The 23385-nt window shown below is 54.3% G+C and overlaps 2 protein-coding genes and 2 long non-coding RNA genes across 4 annotated transcripts in view; 2 read left to right on the forward strand and 2 right to left on the reverse strand.

The window, feature by feature from the left end:
• LOC116823303 (uncharacterized) overlaps positions 1-23385 on the reverse strand; it is a 703657-nt gene that overhangs the window by 486966 nt on the left and 193306 nt on the right. The gene's annotated exons all lie outside the window — the stretch shown is intronic.
• Positions 1-23385, reverse strand: part of LOC142047443 (uncharacterized) — a 203076-nt gene that overhangs the window by 26329 nt on the left and 153362 nt on the right. The window lies entirely within an intron of this gene.
• LOC116828131 (uncharacterized) lies at positions 11522-16869 on the forward strand. Its single transcript, XR_004374443.2, has 3 exons — positions 11522-11648; positions 15972-16019; positions 16741-16869. It is a non-coding gene; the product is annotated as an uncharacterized LOC116828131 (long non-coding RNA).
• Positions 18825-22764, forward strand: LOC142047486 (nck-associated protein 1-like). The gene is made up of 3 exons (XM_075070659.1): positions 18825-18878; positions 19773-19882; positions 22577-22764. The coding sequence occupies exons 1-3, from the start codon at positions 18825-18827 to the stop codon at positions 22731-22733; spliced, it is 321 nt and encodes a 106-aa protein (XP_074926760.1). The 3' UTR covers positions 22734-22764.

Below are 23385 nucleotides of genomic sequence, written 5' to 3' on the forward strand. Positions count from 1 at the left end.
GATATTAACATGTGCTGAATAACTATACACTTTGTTGTCAGATGTTAGCTGCATGTGTGTTCACTTTGCTTGCTGCAGTGGCTCTGGTCAGATCATCCGTACCACAGACACCAATTGAACTGCCCAATAACCACAGACTCGTTAGTAGTGTAGGCACTCGGTCAAGTTTATTGTGGACGAAGCACAGTAATAACATCCGGCAGATTATACGGGGATACTAAAACACATATGTCTGTGATCACAGACGCAACCAGTCAGTGGCAGACTTTTCACTGCCCTCTAGGCTGACCACCGACACTCACTCTGAGATACCTCTTTGTACTTGGTATTGGGTTGTTCTGGTACCACCCTTCTGGAATGTGTTTGTGTGAATGTCCTGTGCCTAGCACTTCTCATGTGTGTGTTTTTTGCAATTCCAGCTCTGTTCTTACCAGATTCTGTGAGCCTGTACACAGGCAGAGCCTGACTTCTGTTCACAGCATGACTTTTGCTAACTTTGATTTATATTAGCAGAGCCTGATTATCACTTTAGTTCAGGCCTCAGATCAGGCCTGTGATCCAAGGTCTTATGTCTCAGGCTCTCTACTACACACTTCATACTTAAATATCTGAGCCATCTTATCCATGGCTACACATTTTATACACATTGGCTCAGGGGCTACATTTTCTGGCATATTCTGAACATTTCTGAGCACCCAGATGCTGCCCAATGAATAATACAAATCATGACAATAATTGTCAACTTTGTGGACTCTGTGGATGCAATTTTTGTTCTTTGTTTTGGAATTGGCCTGGATTCAGCTGAAACCCTAAGAATTTGAGACATAATCTGATACTCATCCAACATTTACTCATTCCTTCCTTTTCTCAAAATCAGAACAAAAAATGACAAAACAAAATGGTTTTCAGTTAAAATGTAAAATTGCACAGCAGCCATTGTGCTACAACCCAGCCTGGGGCAGAACCTGCCACCCCTTGGGGCCTAAGTGATCGCCTCTCTGACCTCTGTGCTGCTTGTCATGCTGTCAGCCATGGCTCCTTCCCAATCACCTGGGACTGTTTGCTGAGTCTTGGTGGACTGGGCTTATTGGTTTTGCTCCCATCTATCAGAGTCCTCTCTTTTGCAGCATGGAGCAGAGAGCTAGGCTGGGCCAGTGGATAGGGAGTTACCCTTGAGAGATCTGGGTTCTACGTCCCCCATGAATTGGGTAACCAGACAGCAAGTGTGAAAAATTGGGATGGAGGTGGGAGGTAATAGGAGCCTATATAAGAAAAAGACCAAAAAATCAGGACATCTGGTCACCCTAAATGGGCTTCCTGTATGAGCTCAGGCCAGTGCCTTAGAGACAGAATTTCAAAGGTTTTTGGGCACCCAAAGATGCGTCCAGTGGGGTTTACAAAGCACCAAATCTAGGCGCTTTTGAGAATCCCACGAGGTGCCTGATACCTTTAAAAATCTGCCTTTTAGTCTGTGTGTGCCTCAGTGCCCCACCTGTACAATGGGGATAACAGCACTGCTCGACCTTGACGAGGCTGTGAGAAGAAAGAGGTTAGACATTGTGAGAGACTCAGATACTATGATGATGGGGCCACATAAGTACCAGAGGTAGAGTGAGAACTTCTCTATACCGCTGCTATCCCTTCCCTGAATTTTGGCCCCTTACTTTCACCTATGCCCTCAAACTTACATCTTTTCTGAATGTAACCTTGGCTTACAGGGCTTGGCTGTATGTCTTCTGAGTCCCCTGTTCTCTCTTCATAGAATCATAGAATATTAGGGTTGGAAGAGACCTCAGGAAGTCATCTAGTCCAACCCCCTGCTCAAAGCAGGACCAATTCCCAACTAAATCATCCCTTAAAAACCTCTAAGGAAGGAGATTCCACCACCACCCATTCCAGTGCTTCACCACCCTCTTAGTAAAACAGTGTTTCCTCATATCCAACCTAAACCTCCCCGCTGCAACTTGAGACCGTTGATCCTTGTTCTGTCATCTGCTACCACTGAGAACAACCGAGCTCCATCCTCTTTGGAACCCCCTTTCAGATAATTGAAGGCTGCTATCAAATCCCCCCTCACGCTTCTCTTCTGCAGACTAAATAAGCCCAGTTCCCTCAATCTCTCCTCATAAGGCATGTGCCTCAGCCCCGTAATAATTTTCGTTGCCTCCACTGGACTCCCTCCAATTTGTTCTAACCCCGCCCCCCTTCTAAGGACTTCCAGCTCCTTAATTTAATTACCAGCCCTTTCTTATCTTAAGCACTCTGCCTCTGTTTGTAAACAGAATCCTGACTCCCTGCCCCAGGGGCACAAGCTGGGAGCAGCAGTTCTCCTCTGCCACTCACATTCCACACTCATGCTGTGCAGTGAAGAGCTCACCTCCTGCAGGAAACTGTCCCTCCTAACTGGTGCCCTTGGGGCAGGCCAGGGTCGAGGGGCATTGCCAGAGCTGGGATGGAGGGTGGGGAAGAGCCCAGGGCTGGAATAGCAGGGGCTGTGGGTGCTCATTGAGGAGCATCACTATTGGGCACAGGATAGATTTCTCTGGCAGTCAGGGGGTGCCTGTTTGGGCGAGTGCAGGGACAGTTCTGACTGTGGACAGCAGGAGCCCCTGGAGCTGTCCCTTCCCTGCCTGGAGGCTCATCCCTGCTGATGCCCTGGGCCTTTCTCTGTTACAGACATGCTCAGACCCCAGGTCCAAACCCACTTTCTTCACTGAGAAGACCATGGAGGCCTTCATCAAATACATCAACAAGAAGTTCCCAAATGTGGACGCACAGAGCAGCACGGTGAGCAGCCTCCCTCAGCCACAAGCTCAGGCCCTGCCCCATGGTACAGCTCCAATTTAGATCAGTACAAGCCTCCTGCCCTGACATAGCACTCGGATACATACAGCCTCCCCGCCGCCAGCATGGCGCTGAGACCTCTACAGGCACCCCCTCATGCTGGCACAGCACTTAGATCCATACAGCCCCTACCCCCGCCGGTGCGGTGCTTGGATCTGTACAGATCCTCCCTCCCTATTGCCGGCACAGTACTTGGATCTGTGTGACGAACTAGGAATGTTCTTAATATTTGCTCTAAGGACTGTGTTGGTGCCTCAGTGTCCCCTATGCAGTTCTTAATATCTAGGTGGTGGAATAAGGGTGTGTGATTGCTGCAGAGGAAGGGGCCAGTGCACCTAAATGCCTGACTGTCTGTCTCCTAGCAACTGATGGCCTGGGCCCCTCCTCTGCAAAGGTGCCAATTGAAGGTGTTGGAGACAAAGGGGATCAGGGTGACCTCCTGGCCGGGAAAGGAGCTGAGCAGAGGAGGAAGAGCTGGAGGGCTTGTGTAGTCCAGGGGTTGGCTGGGGACGAGAGTGAAGTGCAGACGTGGGGTCTCGCTCACTGCCCCCCAGAATGGACCCGGCCGAGGGGTCCAGTTCGCCGTACCTACAAGCTCTGTTTTAGACACTGTTCTTGTCTCATCGAATAAACCTCTGTTTTACTGGTTGGCTAAGAGTCACGTCTGACTGCAAGTGGGGGTGACCCTGTGCTTGCCCAGGACCTCACCTGGGTGGACTCGCTGTGGGAGTAAGCGCACAGAGTGGCAGAGGATGCTGAATGTACATACAGCTCTGTTTTAGACCCTGTTCCTGTCATCGAATAAAACTCTGTTTTACTGGCTGGCTGAGAGTCACGTCTGACTGCAAAGTGGGGGGTGCAGGACCCTTTGGGCTTCCCCAGGACCCCGCTGGGGTGGGCTCGCATGTGGGAAGTGCACGGAGGGCAGAGGATGCTGAATGCTCCAAGGAGAGACCAGGAGGTGAAGCCGTGTGAGCTTCTTTGCCCTGAATAAGTCTGCTCCAAGGCAGAGGAGGCTTCCCAAAGTCCTGACTGGCTGGTAAGGAGCAGTTCCAGAGCATCGCCCGGGGACTCCGTGACAATCTGTACAGGTCCTCCTCCTCCTCCTGCTGCGCGCAGTGCTCAGATCTGGACAGGTCTGCCCTTCCCCCTGCCAGCACAGTGCTCGGATCCATACAACCCCACCACTGCCGGCACGGGCACTTGGATCTGTACAAGTCCCTCCTCCTCTTGCTGGCGCAGCGCTCAGATCTGGACAGGTCTCCCCTTCCCCCTGTCAGCACAGTGCTCGGATCCATACAGCTCCGCCCCTGAGGGTGCAGTGCTTGGATCTGCACAGCACCACCTTGGCATGGGGGCTCTCAACCCAGCTCCAGCTTGAAGGTTGGAGATGCCCAGGGATGAGTTACCAGGGCACTGTGTCCCAGCCCTGCCTGTGTCAGTATCTCTGTCCCCAGTGGTGAGGGGTTGGGTAGCTGGTTCTGTGGCAGGATCTGCGTTCTCAGCCACACAGCTGGCTCCCCCATGGCCAGTCAGGGTGAAATCTGCTCCCCATGTCTGTCCTTTGCTTTAGCAACACCTGGGCCCGGTGCACAAGGAGAAGGCAGAGATCATCAAAGTGCTCAATAGCTACCACCAGTCTTTCGTGGACTTGATGGAGTTCCGGGTGACTACCTGCAGGGCGCATCACGGCCCTGGGGAGAGCGGGTGTCGGCCATTGCTGGGGGCATGGAGGCTTCTATGCTCTGCCTCCTGGATGCACTCACTGGCCCTGCTGGGGAGCTGACTGTGTCTGCCAGGCTGAGCCGGCAGCGCAGCCAAGGGCTGATCCCGGGAATTGCTCCAGTCCCTTTGGAGTGGTGTGAACAGCCAGGCCAGGGCCTGCCCCGGCCGGGCTCCCTCAGGACCCACTTGCCTGGAGGGGCCCAGACAAGCCCCCGCCCAACATCCCCCCCTACTTGGCTGTGACTGGCCAGGCTTCTGCAGCAGTCCCAGGAGGCTCAGCTCTGGGGAGACAGGTGGGGCCCCACAGGTGGTGTGAAGCAGAGACTGCCCAGAGCTGGAAGTGCACTGGGCTCTGGCCAGGGGGCAGAGAGGAGCCCTCAGCCGGCTGGCAGGCAGGTTGAGAGCATCAAGTAGTGGGTGGGGGGGAGCCAGCGGCTGGCAGGGCCTTGGGGTGCAGTGCAAGCGGAGCAGGCCGGGGGCCCCTTCTGAGCATGGGCCCAGCTCCATGGTGCCACTGTAAACCCGGGACTGAGGAGGGTAAATCCGTTGAAGACTGTTGGATGCCCAGATGCTGTGCTCATGGGCACACGTGGGGGATGCTGGACCCAGCTCTCACCTGCTTTGCACCAGTCTGTCAGTTCATGAGGGATGGAGCAGGTGCTGCTTAAACCTGCTGCCTGTGTCATGGAGGCTGCCTGGGGCTGTGGCTGGCCCCATGGCCCTAGCTTCCACGTGAGCGCTTCCCATGGCTCATTCCAGGCCCGGAGTCTGCATCCCAGTTACACCAGGGCCTGTTGCTCCTGGAGCAGAAGGGGGCATTGGAGAGACTCTTTACCCTATTGTAGGTGCCAAATCTCGGGGGAGGAAGCCACCTGCCCTCCTTAGCATACCCCAGGCTTGTACGTGTGTAGCGGAGCCCTCCGCCCCTGCTGACACAGCCATCTGTCCTGGAATGCAGGGCCCGGTGTGGGGCTGCTGGGGCTGAGCCTGGGGGAGGGCAAATCACAGCTGGGGGCTCTTAGGTGCGACTGACACAGCTTCCCTTGGCAGGACCATGTGTACGAGTTGCTGAACACCATCAATGCGAGCCAGTGCTACTTCGACATCGTGAGTCCCAGGCAGGTCCCCTAGCTGCAGCACATGGGCAGGGGCACAGCAGGCTGCAGGGGTGGTGCATGGACAGGGGGCTGCAAGGGGTGGTGTGTGGGCAGGGGCACAGCAGGCTGCAGGGGTGGTGCATGGACAGGGGGCTGCAAGGGGTGGTGTGTGGGCAGGGGCACAGCAGGCTGCAGGGGTGGTGCATGGACAGGGGGCTGCAAGGGGTGGTGTGTGGGCAGGGGCACAGCAGGCTGCAGGGGTGGTGCATGGACAGGGGGCTGCAAGGGGTGGTGTGTGGGCAGGGGCACAGCAGGCTGCAGGGGTGGTGCATGGACAGGGGGCTGCAAGGGGTGGTGTGTGGGCAGGGGCACAGCAGGCTGCAGATGAGGTGCATGGACAGGAGGCTGCAAGGGCAATGCATGGGCAGGGGCACAGCTGGCTGCAGGTGAGGTGCATGGACAGGAGGCTGCAAGGGCAATGCATGGAGAGGGGCACAGCAGGCAGTGGGGGTGGTGCATGGACAGGGGGCTGCAAGGGGTGGTATGTAGGCAGGGGCACAGCAGGCAGTGGGGGTGGTGCGTGGACAGGGGCTGCAAGGGGCGGTGTGTGGGCAGGGGCACAGTGGAGACAGACTGCTGGTGTCTCTGCTTCCCTGGAGAGGCAGGAAGATTGTGGGGATGATGCACTGGGCTGGGAGTCAGGGGATCTGGCTTTGAGTCCCAGCTCAGCCACAGATCCCTGGTGTGACCTCTGGCTAGATCCTCAGGTGCTTGGCTAGGCACTGTCCCCAATGGTGCCCCCAGCACGTGCCATCTTCTCTCAGCCTCTCTGGGTCCCAGCTGCCCACTGGCAAAGTAGGGATAATCCTGAAGGTAAGTTACCAGAGGCAGGGCTGGCTTCTTATCCCAAAACTTAACATTAATACCAATTTTTTTTTATCACAGATGGGTGTTTACAAGTATCTTTATGATAGCACACCTCCTGTTCAGATAGTGTAGTTTGAGGCTAGTTTGTTCGGTACCCAGCGTGTCCTTGACTCTCTCCCATGCAATCAGTCACTGGTTTTTCTTTCCCTCAGCGTTCCCCTTTGTGGGGGATCTTAATTTAATTTTGTTTCTAGGATTTTAATGTCTCAGGGTCTGGCCAGATAAAGGTCCAGGTGGATCCTGCACACTGACTGGCCCAGGACTGTACATATTTAAAAAATCCAGTTTCCTTTTTGGGGTTACCCAGTGTTTTCCCCTCCAGCTCTAGTCCTTCCCTGCCCCCTAGAGGGCTGTGATCTGTGTTCTTATGGCTAGGTGTGTTTACCCTTTGATCAGATTCAACTTTTCTCAGCAGCTCTCTCATAACTGCCCCCTGTCTCTCACCAGCCTGGGGGAAAATACCCCCTTCTCTGTCAGTTGGGTTATTTCTGCTCTCACAAACTACCACCTGGCAATTTTCTGGTCTCAACTTCTCTGCCATCACAGGCATTGGAGCTGCATCTTGGTTTAAAGAGACAGTTATGTTTCAAACACATATCAGAAATAGCATCCTGAGGAACGGGGACCTGGATTGGGGTACCCTCCCTCACCCTTTCTCTGTCATTGAGAAGTCAGCTGTGTGACTGTTTCCCCTCCAGCAGGTCAGGTACACAGTTCTTTCTCAAAGCCTGGGTCACAGGCTGAGTGCCTGGATGCACAGATGTTGACTCAGCCATCAAGTCCTCCTGGGCATCCTCTCCCAAGTGACCAGTGAGGAGACATTCCTGTACCCCCACTATTTCTTCAACAGTCTCCTCCTCTGGGCCCCCTCCCAAGACACATTTCTCTATGCTCCCTAGGAAGGGATCCCCTCCCTTGTTCAGCTGCAAAACTCTGGACACTTTCCTTAATCACTGACAACACCTCTCCTGCCCCTGCACCTGAGGGCATATTGCCTTCTGCTGGAAAGGAGCTAGTCTCTGGCACTCCCATACTTGGAAGCCCCCTGCTTCCCTGTGTTACAGAGTCACCGGAATCCTCACCCACCTCAGTGGTTTCTGAGATCCCCTGCCCCTTCTCTGGGCTCTCCTCTGGGACACATTGCTCTTTGCTCCCTAGAGCCGGGTTTGTCTCTGGTTCACCTGCAACCTGCTGGCAGCTAACAACTTGGATAGTTCTCTCCTGGCAGGTGTTACACCCCCGTCCCCTCCTGAAGTGGCATTGCCTCCAGCTGCAGTGCAGGAGCTGGTCTCAGCCACCCTCCCTCCTGGAAGCATGTGGCTTTCCCCTGCTGCAGAGGAATCAAGGAGACTCTCTCCCATTCTCTCAGCAGTTCCTGAGACCTTACCCTTTCCCTTGGGGATCCCAGCAAAAAACTCATTCTTGCTGTGGGTAAACACCTTAATCTGAGGTACACATTAAAAATCATTACCAAGAAGCAGGTCGACTAGGAGGTGTTCCACTACCCCCACTCTCAAAACACTTTCCAAATCTTCCCGCACCACATGGGTTTTACCTAGTGGTACAAGAAATCTGCTTTCACGGACCCCACAATCTCTGCCATTTGGCCAGGTAACATACTGGCCTTTGAGACCACATTCTGCTTAACTGGAGAGATCTGGGCCCCTGTATCCCTCTGCCCCAAGTGCTCCCTGCCATTAATTTCGATAATCTTAACATGCTCCATATCTGGTTCTGCAGACGCTAACCTCACAAAACCAATATGATACGTTCCAATTGCTTGGGGGGGGTTCTGTGTTGAGGACAGCAGAACTAACAGGAGCTGTTGGTTGCCTGCTTCCTCCTAGCACGGCGTTTATTCCTCAGATGCTGATTGGACTTACATTGATGGCACCTTTTGGGCTCTTCTGCTTTTACAGGATATTTGGGACAAGAGTTAGAGAATGATTTTGGGGAGGTGAGTAGTCGGCCTCCCAGCCATCCTCCCTCTTGTTAGGGATAAAATGGGATCTTCCCATCCCACTAGCTTTAAACACCTCTTTCAGTGGGTTGTTTTCAATAGACACCTGGGTCCATTCAAAGGCATCAGCAAGAGACGCCATCTCATCCACAGACTTTACATCTTTGTCCCATAGACACTGCTTTACATCAGCCTTACACATGTCTAGGAAATGCTCTTGAGCAACAAGATCCAGCATTCCCTCAAAGCTCGTAACACCTTTGCCCCTCACCCACTTTCCCATCAAATCTTTCATTTTGTTCTCATATTCCCCATTACTCATACCAGTATCTCTCTTAACATTCCTAAATGTAATGCTGTATGGTTCAGGGGAATCTGAAACCTTCGCAAAAGCGTGTTTTTAAATTTACAATAGTCTAAAAGCATCCTCAGTAGGCATTTCATTTAATACATTTAGAGCTTTACCAGTTAATTTTGCAGTCAGGGTAGTAACTCTCTTAGCCCCAGGGATCTCATGCACTGCACACAGCCGTTCAGTGGTGCTCAGATATTCAGCAATATTGTCTGCCTCATTGTATGCAGGACATAAATGGTCCCAATTGTGGATTTTGGAGTGATGGGAATTGCTGGGGCTGGTGGGTTCTGGTTCTCCTTCTCTAGCAGGTTCACTTGGTGTTTTTGCTCTCTCTCTCTCTTTTCCCACTCTCCTTTATCTCCAGTTCTTTCAGGTCCAATAGTCTCTGACGCTCCCTCTCCTTTTCTGCAACCTGCAGCTTCAAAAGCTCCTTCACAATCACTTCACTGCTTTCACTCATTTTCCTGATTTTTCTATCTCTACTTCCCTCGCCCAAAATAAGCAAACAGAAAATAAACTGGTAGCCTCCTCCTGACTCTCCTTAGCCACCACACTTAAAGCCTTCACTTAAAATCTTTACACCAGTGTACAAAGTGCAAATCTTGCTCAGTACAACAAGCTGTGTATTTCACCCTGCTCGCTGGGCCACTGTGATGAGATCCCCAGGGTGCAGCCGGGGACTGTGGGACCACTGTGCCCCCTTAACTCTCTCCAGCCTGGGCTGTCTCTCACGTTGCCTTGTTAGTGACCAGCAGCAAACCCCTCCAGGTGCTGGTATCACTCAGCACAACAGCATGTGGAGCCCGACACCCAGCTAGATTGCATGGATGCTCCCAAAGCCACTCACAAATCACACAGAAAAAGAGACTAGCGCCAAATCCCCACAGCTCCCAGCACTGTGCCCCAGGAATATTCTTGCACTGCTCAAGATGAGCAATGCAGATTTATTAATTGGTTCACCACTTCATTAACGGAAAGTGGATATACACCAACCTTTGCAAAACCTGAGCAGATTTGCCCCACACTTCATACAAACTCACTGGTAAAGATAAACAATTAAACATTTATTGACTGTAAAAGGTAGCTTTTAAGTGATACTGAGTGATTGGCAAAAAGTCAGTGAGTTACCAAAAGAAAAATAAATATAAGCACGCAGTCTAAACTCTCGACCCTATTAGACTGGGCAACATCTAGCTTAAGCAGTTTTTCTCACTCCACTGGATATTGCAGTCCATAGTATACAGATTTCCTCCTTGAAATCTGGGCCAGTCCCCTCAGCTGGAGGCTTCAGAGTGTCCTTGATGCCTGCAGTGTAGGTGGGTGAAGGAGAAAGGCCCAGTATGTCTGCTTTATAACTCTGTCTACTCTATCTGTCCATCCTGTCTGTTTTATACTCTCAGTCCCTGTGCTCGGGGAACACAAGTCCAGGCATGTCTGGGGGCAGTGCTGAGTCTCCAGGCAAGGTTGAGCAATTCTTCTGGTGTGACCTCGTGCAGGTGAATCACTGAATTTTACCTCCCTTGCTGGACAATGGTTGTTGATGGGTTGTTTGAAACCCCGCTCTGGTGTTGGTTACTTTCCTTGCTGTTGCTTCTGGGGAGCTAATGTCTGGTTGATTCCCCAACTTACAGCATGTTTTAGTGACCACCATACAACACACTTCTCATAACTTCATATGCATTAACGATACACATATATGGGATAGAGAAATGACTTCCAGCAGATCATAACCTTTCCCCTGGTACCTTAACAAGGTATGGTTTATACGATTATACGGAAATGAAGATTAAGGGGGTTACAAGATGCTCCCCAAAGGTATAGAACAGCAGTTCTCAAACTTTTGTACTGGTGATCCCTTTCACATAGCAAGCCTCTGAGTGTGACCCCCACTTATAAATTAAAAACACTTTTTATATATTTAACACCATTATAAATGCTGGAAGCAAAGTGGCGTTTGGGGGGAGGCTGACAGCTTGCAACCCCCCCAGGTAATAACCTCACAACCCACTGAGGAGCTCTGATCCCCACTTTGAGAACCCCTGCTACAGAATGTCACAGATCCCCACTCCTGACTCTGTTCTTCCTGAGTTGTCCCCTGCACTCAGTTGAACCCTGGGTTCAGTGGCTCCTCCTGTAAGGTTTGGGGAGCGTTCTTTAGATCTGAACTGGCTTGTGCCCACCTGCCACCTGGAATTCAGTAAGGGATAGCTGGCATGCAGTTGTGCCAGCCTGGCCTGCTGTGCATGGCATATGTGCTTATGCTGACAGTGCATGTGAGGGGCCGGACGCTGCTTGTGGGGCAAAGTGTGTGAGACCGGAGGTGTGGTATGGACAGCTCCTGGCTCACTCCAGATTCACAGCCAAGGGCAGCTGAGATCTGAACCTGCCTCAGCAGGCCTGGCCTGACATCCAGCCGCAAACCTAGCTCCACGTAATGCTTTATGCCTGGCCCCAGGCCCCTATGGCGCTATCCTCACCTAGGAGCAGCACATGGTTACGGGCCCACTTCTGGCCCCCAGCATTCCTTCTAGGAGGTTGTGTAGTTGTAGCTGTGGCTGTTGTATTGCTGCTGGCCCTGCTAACTGCCCCCTGCCCCCTCCAGGCCATGACCAGTGCACTTCTGTCTCTCCATTTCCTCTTTGTCCGGAGGAACCAGTCGGCCGAGCAGTGGCGCAGCCACCAGCTCCTGAGCCTAATCAGCAACTCGGCCACCATGTTGAGCCCGGCCAGCTCAGATGTTGTGACTCTGGCCTTCCGGGGCCTGGGGGTGCAGAGCTCAGGGGGTGTTGGACACTGTACGGTGGCTCTGCCCACAGTTGGCTCGCCCAGCTGAGGGGATCCCAGGGGGCTGGAACAGACCCCCACCCCTTGTCCAGCAGTGTAGGAACTCCCAGCATGCATGGCCGATCCCTCTCTGTGGGGAGCGAGGGCAGCTGCCATGCCAGGGTGCCTCTTGGTGCAGTTATTCAGGTAGGACCCGGTGATCCCAAGTGCTTGGCCATGGGGGCTCGGGAGCTGGGTCAGCTCACAGGGCCAAGGGGGCAGTGAGGGTCAAGAGCCAGGACAGCGGCTCTGCCTCAGTGTCCGTTCCTAGTGGCGAGTGGCTGGGAAGAGCCGTGGAAAGCAATGCTGAGGAATGGCCCCAGGGCTGTCCTTAGGATTTACGGTGCCCTAGGCAGGATTATAAAACTGGTGCCCCTGTGCCTGTCTTGCTCTTAGCAACACAAACATAAACTTAAACTACTGGAAAACTTGCCACATGCATATTATTAAAACCAGTTTAACTTAATTAAGCCACTGTAATGCTGATGGACTAGCACTAAAGAAGTAGCATTATAGAAAAAATTCTGATTTGACAGAAAGATGCAAATAATATAATTTTTTAAATTTGTCAACATTTTATTGAAAATTTCTATGAAGAGGTATTGAAAAAAGGATTAGTTTTTAATTAAAAGCAATCTCTCTGGCTTTTTTGGCTGCAAAATCAGTAATAATGTCATCGTATGACAAAGACAAAGTGACGTCTTGTTCGATTGCAAGAATAGCAAGACCTGTCAAGTGTTCCTGACTCATTGTAGAGTGGAGATAGTTTTTAATGAGCTTTAGTTTTGAGAAACTCCGTTCTCTTGATGCTACTGTTACAGGAATTGTCAGTAGAATATGGGTGGCAAGTTTGCTGGTATGACTAAACTGTACAATGTCCATCATTGATTTTGGCATGTGGCACAAACTCAATTCTTTTGTACAGTTCAATCCATTTAAATCAAAATGATCACTATTGCTTCAGGAGGTCTCTAGGTCAGGAGCCACGAACGTGGTGCCTGCGGGCGCCATGGCGCCCCACAGGGGCTTCTCCAGTGCACCCGCCTACTGGCTGGAGGATTGAGCATCTGCCAAAATGTCGCGAAATTGGCGGCATTTTTGGCGCAACGCGCTCTGGAATGAAACACTGCTTGCCACGAATTTGGCAGCATTTCGCCGATGCTCATCTCACCACCACGTCCCTTCGTTCTGTGCCCGGCAGATGGAAAAAGTTGGGGACCGACTGCTCTAGGTTCTGCACTTGTACTTGGTTGCTCTTGTTTGTCCTATTTTCGTTGAATTTAGTCCGCTCAGGCCCAGTTGCAGCTGACTGAATGGAACCCCAGGCGACAGCGGGTTGAGTGGTTCAGCTGGGGTCTCAGCTGCCGGCTGCTCAGCCTTGCGGGAGAGATGCCAGCCTGGGTTCCTGGGGGTCTCCAGGCCCAGCGGGTGCTGAGTGGTGACTGGGAAGCTGGACCCCGAGTGGCAATGGGGCAGCAGCCAGAATCCAAGAGCAGCGGTGGGCTGAGCCATTTCAGTCCCACCACTGGGGGCATGTTCATCAAAATCACCTGCACTTAGCGCGTGCTGTGCACCTTTGGGCACAACTTGCCTAGGTGCCGACCCCTGCTCTAACCTAGTAAGGAGATAGCTATTAGTTAGACGGGGAGAGTGTGGAGAACATTGCATCGTTGAGGTAATCTGTATTGACTCATAAATTCAACACGTATGCAGTTCTAAAGCACGGCTGCCTATTAAGTAGGGCTAGAAGTCACGTCAACCATTATTTGTTTCTCGTGATGAAATGGTTCACTCCCTTCCTCATACCAAACTTGGTCAACACATAATTCTGTCAACGACTTTAATTTTCTGTTTTGTAATGATATTGAATTTTGAAAAAATTATTGAATGAATTCAGGATCTTAGCAAACATTATTTGCAAAACAGATTTGAACTCCAATGACAATCAAAAGGCACACAGTACGCTTTCAATGCTTGGCTCACTCCCCTCCCCCACACATTCGCACTGTTATCTGGTTCAATAGCTGCAGTAGAAGAGGAGATATGGTGAAAACTCACGTCTTGGGAGGGGGTGCAGAGTGGCAACAGCGCAGCAACACCTGCTAGGTCTGATCACACACCAATGGCACAACCACAGCTCAAGCGGACTATGGTGAAGTAGCACAGCATCTGGATCTCAGGGACGGGGCACCCATGGAGGCCCACCCAGCAGCTCATCCCTGCGGACTGTGCTCCCCCCGAAGAGATGGATCACTGCCAGTCCTGGGTGAGAGTGGCTCCCCAGTTCGAGGCCAGTGACCAGAAGTCCAGATGTCCTGATTGTTATAGGGCCAGTTCTCGATATTGGGGCTCTTGTCTTATATGAACCAATTACCCCCAACTTAAAGGTGATCAGACAGCATAACATGTGTGAAAAATCAGGATGGGCTCGAGGTGGGCAATAGGAGCCCTATTAATGAAAAAGACCCCAAATGGGATGTCCCTATAAAAGTGGGACATCTGCTCACCCAACCACACCCCTGTCCTGATTTTTCGCACAATGCTAACTGTTATCCCAGCCCAGCCGTGTGGACCATCCATCCCGGCTGGCCTGCGAGGAAGGTGAGTTACTTTCACTGTTCATCCTCAGCAGGTAGGGCAGCCAGCTCACCCTCCCACACAGCACCTCAGCCCCCCAGGCACCGACACCCCAGCCTCTTGTTTGGACGTAACAGCGTCGTCTCAGCCTGGGGAAAGAGTCACACCACAGTAAGCATAGGCGGCAGGTTGTAACAATTTTTGGTGGCCGCAAACTCGTTTGGTGCCCGACCCCACCCCACCTCCGCGGCTCACCGCTGGTAAGCCGATATAAAAAAATGAAGCTACAGTGTGTCGGCACCCAAGAGTACAAAGTCATTAAAAAAGTTGTAAAGTCAGAAAGCAGCACTTGCCTGCTTCAAAGCTCACGGTATTATTGTTGCACTTTGGTTGCGGAAAAAGTGAGAATTGTTCTTAATGTTTTCTTGAATACTCTTGGGTGCCCAGTTCCCTGCAGGTGCCAATGAAGGTACTGAGGACAAGAGATCAGAAGAGATCCAGAAGAGACAACACAAAGGCTAGAGGAAGGGGGGCATGCTTGAATGCTTGAGGTCAGACAGAGTGTAAGCGTCTTTCTCTGAGACCGTCCTGCTCAGAAAGGAAGGAGGCTCCCCAGAAGTCTTGACTGGGCATTTGTATGTGAAGGTATTCCAAAGCATCCCACCATCCCCTTCACCATTCGCTCCCGGAAGTCAACAGAGCACTGCCACTCTCGCGTCCTCTGCCTTTGTGCTTTTTCAGCATTAGCCGAGGCCACCTGATCTCTTTGTTTCTCCAACAACCTTCAGTGGCACCTTGCAGCGAAGCGACCCAGCGCATCAGTTGCCTGAGACAGGTTTGGGCCAGTTCTCTGTGGCTAGACGGCATATAGCTGGCACTCTAGGCAGTTGCGGGTCTTACAAACAATCACACACCCTTATCCACCATCTAGCATCTTGAAGAAATGCCAGCAGGGGAAACTGAGGAAATCATCACACAGTAGTCAGAGAAAACGTAGAACATTCCCACTTATATAACACCTGATATACTTTAAAGGGTGTAAAATAATCAAGTATTGTGCTAAACACACGATGAATACTCCCACCTGACCACCAAATTTAAGTTTGCCACGTTTTCCCCTCAGTGAGGCCTGGGGTGGCTGGGATGAGGGGTTCACAGTGCAGGAGGGTGCTCAGGGGTTGGGGTGCTGGGGTGCAGGGCGGAGAAGAGCTCCAAGCATCTGTGCCCTCCTCCTCTCTCCCTCTTCCCCTCCCCTGGTGCTCCAGGAGGCTGCCTGCCACTGATCTCTCTAGCCTTAGGCAAAAGCAGCACAAACAAAGGAGAGAGACACTGGCTGTTTTCTTTCAGGCAGGGCAGCTCCGAGGCGGGGGCAGGGGAGAAACCCAGCTCCAAATATTGGTGGAGCGCAGCCCCCAGCCTTGAATATTCCTGGTGCTTGAGCACCTCGAGCCCAGCCCCTGCTGGTGAGTTCCGTCCCCCACCCCTTCCCAGAGACCCCTCCCTCAGACTGTGCTGCATTCGGCTCTCTCTAGGACCCAGCAGCCCTGCTCTCACATGCTCCACTGCTTCCCGTCTGTCTGGGCCCCCAGGCAGAGTGGTACCCTACCGGCTGCCTATTCTGCCTATGGCTAAGGACGGCCCTGAATGGCCCCTCTCTCCACAGATGGCCTGCGAGTACCTGTCACTGGAGGTGATCAGCGCTGGATACTGAGTAAGTCACTCTGCACCTGTGGGAAGGGCCCTCGGGGGGTCCCATTCCCCACCTGGCATCCACCCAGCCCCATACGCACCCTTCACAGTGTGGTGGGCAGGCAGTTGGCAGGGAAGGGTTAACACTCATCACATCACCTGCCTGGTCCTGGGGGTCAGGCAGGTCCCACCTCTCTGAAAGTTACAAGCTCCAGAGACCAGAAAATGCCCAGCCCAGCCAGGAGCCCGGCCCCGGACCCCTGCCCAGCCCTGGCCATTACCTCACACTAGCAGCCCCCATCTGGGGCCTTGGTGCTGGGGATCGCTGCCCCTTTGGGCCCAGCAGCACCCGCGTCTGCTGACCTCTGGATGCCTGGCAGTGCCTGCTCGCTCCCTGGTGATGGGTGGGGGCAGGATGGGGAGTCGGGATTGGCGGCTCCTCTGTGCCCCTTGTGCCCCTGACATCCCCCTCGCTACACCCCTTCCCCTCCTGTACCCTTGTACCTTTCACCTCTGCCACCCATGCCCTGCCACCTACTGTATCCCTGACATGCCACACCCCAGGGTCCCTCGCTCCTGTCCCCCCAGCCCCTCTGCCCCCCGCTCCTGCCACCCCCTCTCCTGACCTGCCATGTTCTGCATCCCTGCTATGCCCCTGTGCCCCTTGCCCCCTGGCACCCCACCCCTGTGTTCCTCACCTCCCTGCTGTGCCCCTGACCCCTCCCCTTTGCCCCTCCCTGCAGTTGGCTTCCTCCTGTGCCACGGCTGCCTGAGCTCGAACCCGCAGTGCCTGGAGCTGTGGAAGCTGGGCCTGCAGCGCTCGCTCTACATCAGCCTCATCCGCGACGACGCCCTGCAGATCCACAAGGTCACCGAGGAAGGGTAACAGGGCGCTGGGGGGGCAGCAGGTGGGGGGTGCTGGCATGGGCATGGAGGGTGGCTGCTGGGGCAAGGCAGGTTGGGGTGGAAGGCAGGTGGTGGGGGCAGGGGGGCGTCTGGCAGGGAGGCGGAGCGTAGCTGATGAGGGCAGGGCAGTGGCAGGGAGGCACTGGGCAGCTGGTGGGGGTGGATGGCTGGTGAAGGTTGGAGGGGGATCCCCACCAGACCCAGGGGAAGGGCAGGGAGCGCCCTAAGTGACTAGTACAGTGTCCCGGCTTCCAGGATCGTGCCACACCCCAGCTTTGGGACAGGCCCTTGGAGGGACCCCTTTAATGTGCCGGACCCCAAGGTGGTCTCACTTCCTCCAGGGCAGCCATGGGGCCTCCCAGCCTCCTGAGACTGACCCTTGGGGCTCCAGCCCCACCCTGGGAGCTCTGCTCAGCAGCTCCCTGAGCCAGGCTCCTGGTGCCGCTGGGTCCCCTCGTCAGAGCTGGACACCCCCTCCTCATCTCCCCCAGCCCAGCTGTGTCCCCTGGAGCCCAGTACTGGAGTCCTCCGCAGAGCGACCCAAAGGGGAAAGCACAGGCTGACCTGGCCAGGCTGGGGCCCCAGGGAGGTCCTTTTTCAGGCCTCGTGTCTCCCTCTCTGACTTCCTCCCTTCCTCAGCTCCCAGGGGCTGGGGGTTCTTTCCAGCAGCCAACACTCAGTCACTCACCTCCCCTCACCCAGGCCTGCTCTCCAGGGGAGACTGCTCCTCCCACTTGGCGCTGGGCACGAGGTATCACTGTCCTGGTGACTGGGCTTTCCATTGAGATGGGTCAGCCTCAGCCAGACTTTTAGTGACCTTCAGGGTCAGCTAGCCAAGCAACCCTCCCTCCCTGCCCCATCTCTTAGCCAGCCCCGAGTGCAAACTTAACCCTTGTCCCTTCACAGGGTAGCAATGCACAGTCTGGGGGAAACTGAGGCACGTACAGGCGTCAAAAATATTACAGAAAATTCCCACTTTGTCACATGCAGCAAAGACTGTGCTGGAGTCCAGTGGGTTGGGGACGGGAGGGGGCTGAGCTGCGCTGGGGGCTGTGCCAGGGCTCTGCTTCAGGGGGCTGCACTGGGGACTGTGCTAGGGCTTTGCCGGGGCTCAGGCTGGCTGGGGGCTGCCCTGGTGATCAGCACTCACTCTCGCCCCCTCCGCAGGTACAGGAAGTGGGTGGCTGATGTCAAGGAGTGCAAAGAGCACACTGTGGCGCACAGGTAAAGGGTGCCTGGGCCTTGAGCACCATCCACACCTGGGTCCTGGGTCATCCATGGGGACGGGGGTTAGTGCCTGTGGTGGGGAGGTCCCCTTGGCACTGGTCAGTGCCCATTGCAGTGTGGGCAGGGCAGGCATCCAACACGCCTCTGCTAACACACAGCACCTCGTGCTGCTCCAGTCCTGCCCCACTGCCCTACCCCTGCCCCCAGTCCCCCCCCCATAGTCCCTGCTATCCCAGCCCTGGGCTCCTCCACCACCGCCCTACCAGTGCCCCCAGTCCCCCCCCATAGTCCCTGCTATCCCAGCCCTGGGCTCCCCTCAGCTCTGACAGTGCCCCCAGTCCTGCCCCACAGCCCCTGCTATCCCAGCCCTGGGCTCCCCCCCCTCCAGATCTGCCAGTGCTCCTCAAGCCCAACCCATGGCTCTTGCTGTCCCAGCCCCACACTGGTTTCAGGGATTAGAGATATTTGCCCCTCATTACCCCCCTGATGCGGTTGCCCCCACCCCTTCATGGCTCTGCTGTAGCTGCATCCACAGTGGAGTGAGCAGCCTTGGACTCCCTGGTGCTGGGCCGGGCTGTGGGGTGGGCATGGAACTGTTATAGGGGTGGGCAGTGCAGTGTCCAGTGCAATCACCTGCCCCACCTTGCACAGTGGCCAGTTGCACTGGAACCAGCGGGCTCTCCTATGCAACGCGATGCGGGAGCTGGAGGCACTGCTGAGCGACCAGCCCGGGTTGCTGTGCCCCAAGGTGAGGGGGGAGGGCGGGGCTGGAACTGGGAAGGGGAGTGAGCGTGTCTGTGTGCATGCATGTTAACATGTATGGTCACTGTAGTGCCATGTGTTTTTATGTCGTGTCCCTCTGCCCCACATGCTGCCTGTCACACTGACAGGGAGTGCTCCGGTCTCTGCCCTGCAGTTCCAGGTCTGGAGGGACAAGGAGTGTCACCCGATGGTCAGACCATGCAACGCTCCTCCAGTTCCAGCAGTTCCAGATGGCTGGCGAATCTCCCGCTGTGAGGGGGATGCAGCACACAGCGTGCTCCCTCTCATCTCTTATTCAGTCCCAGTCAGTGTCTGAGCGTCAGACCCTCGGCCGAGATGTCCCCTGGGGTTCCTTTGTCTTGGGTAGACTCAAGGGTGCATCTTCCTTGGGCAGCGAGGCAATGGGCTCAGCCCCGGGCTGTCCCTTGTCCCCAGCCCTGTGACAGGTTTCTCCCCCTTGGGTTTGGAGCCTAATAGCCCACGTGTCCCACAGCTCAGACATAATTTCCCGTACCAGAGTCTGGCAATACCAGGACAATCAGCTAATTCTTAGCTCTCGGCAGAGCCCCCCCTCATCCCTCTGCAGTGCCATAGGGAGGAAATGGTCAGACACAGACGTAATCTACCCGCCAGGGTACGTGTGGGCCTGCCTGCATTGCGGGGTCATGCCGTGAGGTTTGTTTCCTCTCTGTTGCCCCTGTGAAGGGATTCCCCCCATCCCAGGTAGCCCTGAATGATCCCATGCCCCTGGCTGCCCGTGAGGGTAGGTTATTTGGCTCTGATGACCCCTCCCCGGTTTGCTGTCTGGTTTGCGGTGGTGCCTGTGAGCTCCAGAGCTCTCCCTGCCTGGAGCTGACCCCACCGGTCTCCACCTTGCCAGGCTGTCTGTGTCTTCGTGGTGCTCTCCTTGTGCTGCGACGAGGTGAACTGGCTGGTGCGTCATGCTGAGCATGTCACCAAGACCAAGACCCCTGAGGACTACGCTGACAGGTCAGGGCAGTGCCAGGCTTGCAGGAGGCGGGGTGGGACTGGGGGGATGGGACCTGGGGTGTCCTGGACAAGGGGTGGTGGTTCAAGGTGAAGTCTGGTTGTCAGGGAATGGGGGGTGGGGACAGGCTTTGGGGTGGTCTGGATCTTCGGGGTAGGCCAGACCCTGGGTGGGTCTGGTTCTGAGTGTGACAGGCCGTGGTGGGTCTAACTGTCAGGTGCAGGCCAGTCCCTGGGTGGGTCTGGCGGACCCTGAGGGTGCCTGGCTCTGCTTGGGGGAGGGACCGGCACTGGGGGGTCTGGCTCTGTGGGCGGGGCCAGGCACTGGGAGGGTGTGGTTCTGTGTGTGGGGGAATTGGTGGGGGCTGGCTCCGTGTGTGGGGCTAGGCCCATTGCAGGTCTGGTGTGGAGAGGGGGAGGCACCGGGCAGGTCTGGCTCTGGGGAGGGGAGGCAGTGTATGGGGGTGTCTGACTCTTGAGGGTGACAGGCCCATGGTGGGTCTGGCTCTGTGGGGAGTAGACACTTGTGGGGGGCCTGGTTCTTGAAGGGGACAGGCACTACAGAGGTCTGGCTCTCGGGGGGGAGACAGACACTATTCACTGTGAGACATGGGAGGCCGTGTGGACCCCATGCTGAGTGGGGTGCACTGGACCCATGGGCCCCCTGGGCAGAGGAGAAGGTCGGGGTCTCTGCTCAGGGCCCTGCAGCATGGGGGTGTTGGTTTGGGGGTAGGAAATTGAACCAAGTGACCCATTAATGGCCCTGGTGACAATCCTGTGCCCAATTCAGCCAGCAGCACGTGGCCCATACCCCAGCACAGGAATGCAAAGGGGGCGCGGCTGCTGCAAGGCCCAAGTGGCACTCGCTCCGCCTGGCGTGGCCTGACAGGACATGGGCCAAGAGCGAGCTGTGGTAAACGTCTGTCCCAAATCTGGACTTTAGCGTACAAAATCTGGGTGCTTACTGTGAACCTCCCCCAAGCTTATAGTCGGGCCAATGCTCCTTGATACAACCAGAGAGGCAATCTAGCTTCCCGAGGCATGTATTCAAACCTAGTCAGCTCACACAAGACTTCACCTCTCCCTTTGTCCCGTAGCCTTTTCCCACCCTGGGACAATAGGAAAGTAAGACACAGAGCTTGGGCTTTTCCCTCCTCCTAGCTGGCACAGAAATTCCTCTCCCTCTCGCACTACCGAAAAGAAACCCCACATTTTAAAAAACAAAACTTTTATAAAAGAAAAAAATACAGAACAATATACGGCATTAAGAAACTCAATACAGGAATATGGCTTATAAGAAATAGGAATAAAGCAGTTGATTTAAAAGATAGCCATTACAGTCAGCAAATCAACACCAATAACACAATCAAAGCCAGTCACATGCTGATTACTTTGCTTCTTTGTATTCATACTTTATGTAGCATATTTAAAGAAGATGGAGTTAGAAAAAGCTTTTACTCAAGCGATGTTACTCACAGCGAGGAGGAAAACAAAAAGACCCTGAGTTTCCAGTTCCCTCCCAGACTTTAAAAAAAATCCAGGTCTCTGACTGGTCCTCTGGTCAGGTGTTTGGTTCCCCCTTTTTCCACCCGTTACAGGTAAAAGAAAATTAACCCTTACCTATCTATTTATGACACGAACAAGGGGAGATGGGAAATGACCCCTGCGGGGAAGGAGAGACGCTGTGGATCCTGCCCTGGGGGTTGGGGAGTCGGCAGCCCCAGCAACGCAGGCCAGACTGCTGCCAGGAGAGCTAAAACAGCTCTCTGTAGCATTGGAAAATGCTCTAGTGAAACACTGCAGGTTGTCCGTGGATTATCTTCACAAAGAGCAGATCAAAGGGCGACTAGATCATAGTTCCTAGTACCTACCGCCGGGGAAATGGAAAAGGGTGCATTAGGCTCTTCAGTCTTGCAGACAAACATCTGATATGCTCCAGTGGCTGGTAGCTGAAGGCGGCCCGCGAGCTGATTTTCAGTGGCGTTCACTCTGCCCTGGCCACCAGTCTGGGGGGCTCTGCATTTTAATTTAATTTTAAATGAAGCTTCTTAAACATTTAAAAAACCTTATTTACTTTACATACAACAATAGTTTAGTTGGATATTATAGACTTATAGAAAGAAACCTTCTAAAAATGTTAAAATGTATGACTGGCACGTGAAACCTTAAATTAGAATCAATAAATGAAAACTCAGCTTAGCACTACTGAAAGGTTGCTGACCCCTGAGTTAGACACATTCAGGCTGGAAATAATGAAATCAGGTTACCCAGGAGTGCAGGGGGTTCTCCACCACTGGCAGTTTCGAAAAGGTCTGCTCGAGTTCGAACAGGAATGAATTTGGGGAAGTCCTGTGGTCTGCGGTACTCAGGAGCTCAGACTCAGTGATCAGAGGGGTCCCTCCTGAGCGTGGAATCTAGAGGGGAACGCTTGGCCAGTGGGTTGGTCGGCACTTCTCTGGACACCTGCGTGGAGCGTGGCAGGAGTCCCATGGCACTCTGGTGGGCACGGGGCTGCCCTGGGTACCCTGTTTCCAGCTGGAGCTGTCAGATTCAGATCCAGCCCTGCCCGCCCCCGGGTGCAGCGATACGGGGGGAGGGTTGTGGGATTGGTTCACCAGTGACTCTTGGCAGCAGGAGCCCGGGTGCACCACTGTCTCCCTCAGAGGAGCCTGACCCAGTCCCTTGTCACCCCTGCAGTCACATCACCGAGCTGCTGTTCCTCATGGAGCAGCTGCGTATCCTGGTGCACAGGCATGGCCCAGTGATCCCGCGCTACCACGTCCAGTACCTGGCTCGCTTCGATGCCCTGCTGCTCAGCGATATCATCCAGGTATGCCAAGGGGAAGGGCTCTGAGATCCATGCAGCCAGGACCCCGACAGTGAGACATGCAACCCTGGGAGGGGAAAATTCCCTGGGGCTTGGGAGCCCTGCACTAGCCAGCCCCATCTCTGGGCAGGAACACTGACATTGAGAATGAGCCTGCCCAGCTGCTTGCGAGAAGCTCCCCTAAGCTGTGCCCATCTCTTTCAGAATCTGACCATCTGCCCTGAGGAGAAGTCCATCATCATAGGAAACGTAGGGTAGCGGTAGTCGGAGACTCTCTGCTGAGGGGGATGGAGGCGCCCATCTGTCGCCCTGATATTTCATCTCGGGAGGTATGTTGCCTGCCGGGGGCCCGTATCTGAAATGTTACAGAGGCATTGTTGAGGATTATCCGGCCTTCTGACTACTACCCCATGCTACTCATCTATGTGGGCACAAATGATACTGCGAGGTGCGACGCTGAGCGAATCAAGAGTGACTACAGGGCTCTGGGAGTACGGGTGAAGGAGTTTGGAGCGCAGGTGGTATTTTCTTTGATTCTTCCTGTCAAAGGTAGGGGCCCGGGCAGAGACAGATGCATCATGGAGGTGAATGCCTGGCTGTGAAGATGGTGTCACCAGGAGGGCTTTGGCTTCCTCGACCACGGGATACTATTTGAGGAAGGACTGCTAGGCAGAGATGG

This window comes from Chelonoidis abingdonii, chromosome 11 (genome assembly GCF_003597395.2).
Source record: "Chelonoidis abingdonii isolate Lonesome George chromosome 11, CheloAbing_2.0, whole genome shotgun sequence".
NCBI lineage: Eukaryota > Metazoa > Chordata > Testudines > Testudinidae > Chelonoidis > Chelonoidis abingdonii.

Bases quoted from the DNA above. Each gene is read 5' to 3' on its own strand.
- LOC142047486 (XM_075070659.1), top strand. From the start codon at position 18,825: ATGCGGGAGCTGGAGGCACTGCTGAGCGACCAGCCCGGGTTGCTGTGC. The intron at 18,879-19,772 runs GTGAGGGGGGAG...CCACCTTGCCAG, and splicing joins CCGGGTTGCTGTGCCCCAAG to GCTGTCTGTGTCTTCGTGGT. The intron at 19,883-22,576 runs GTCAGGGCAGTG...TCACCCCTGCAG, and splicing joins CCTGAGGACTACGCTGACAG to TCACATCACCGAGCTGCTGT.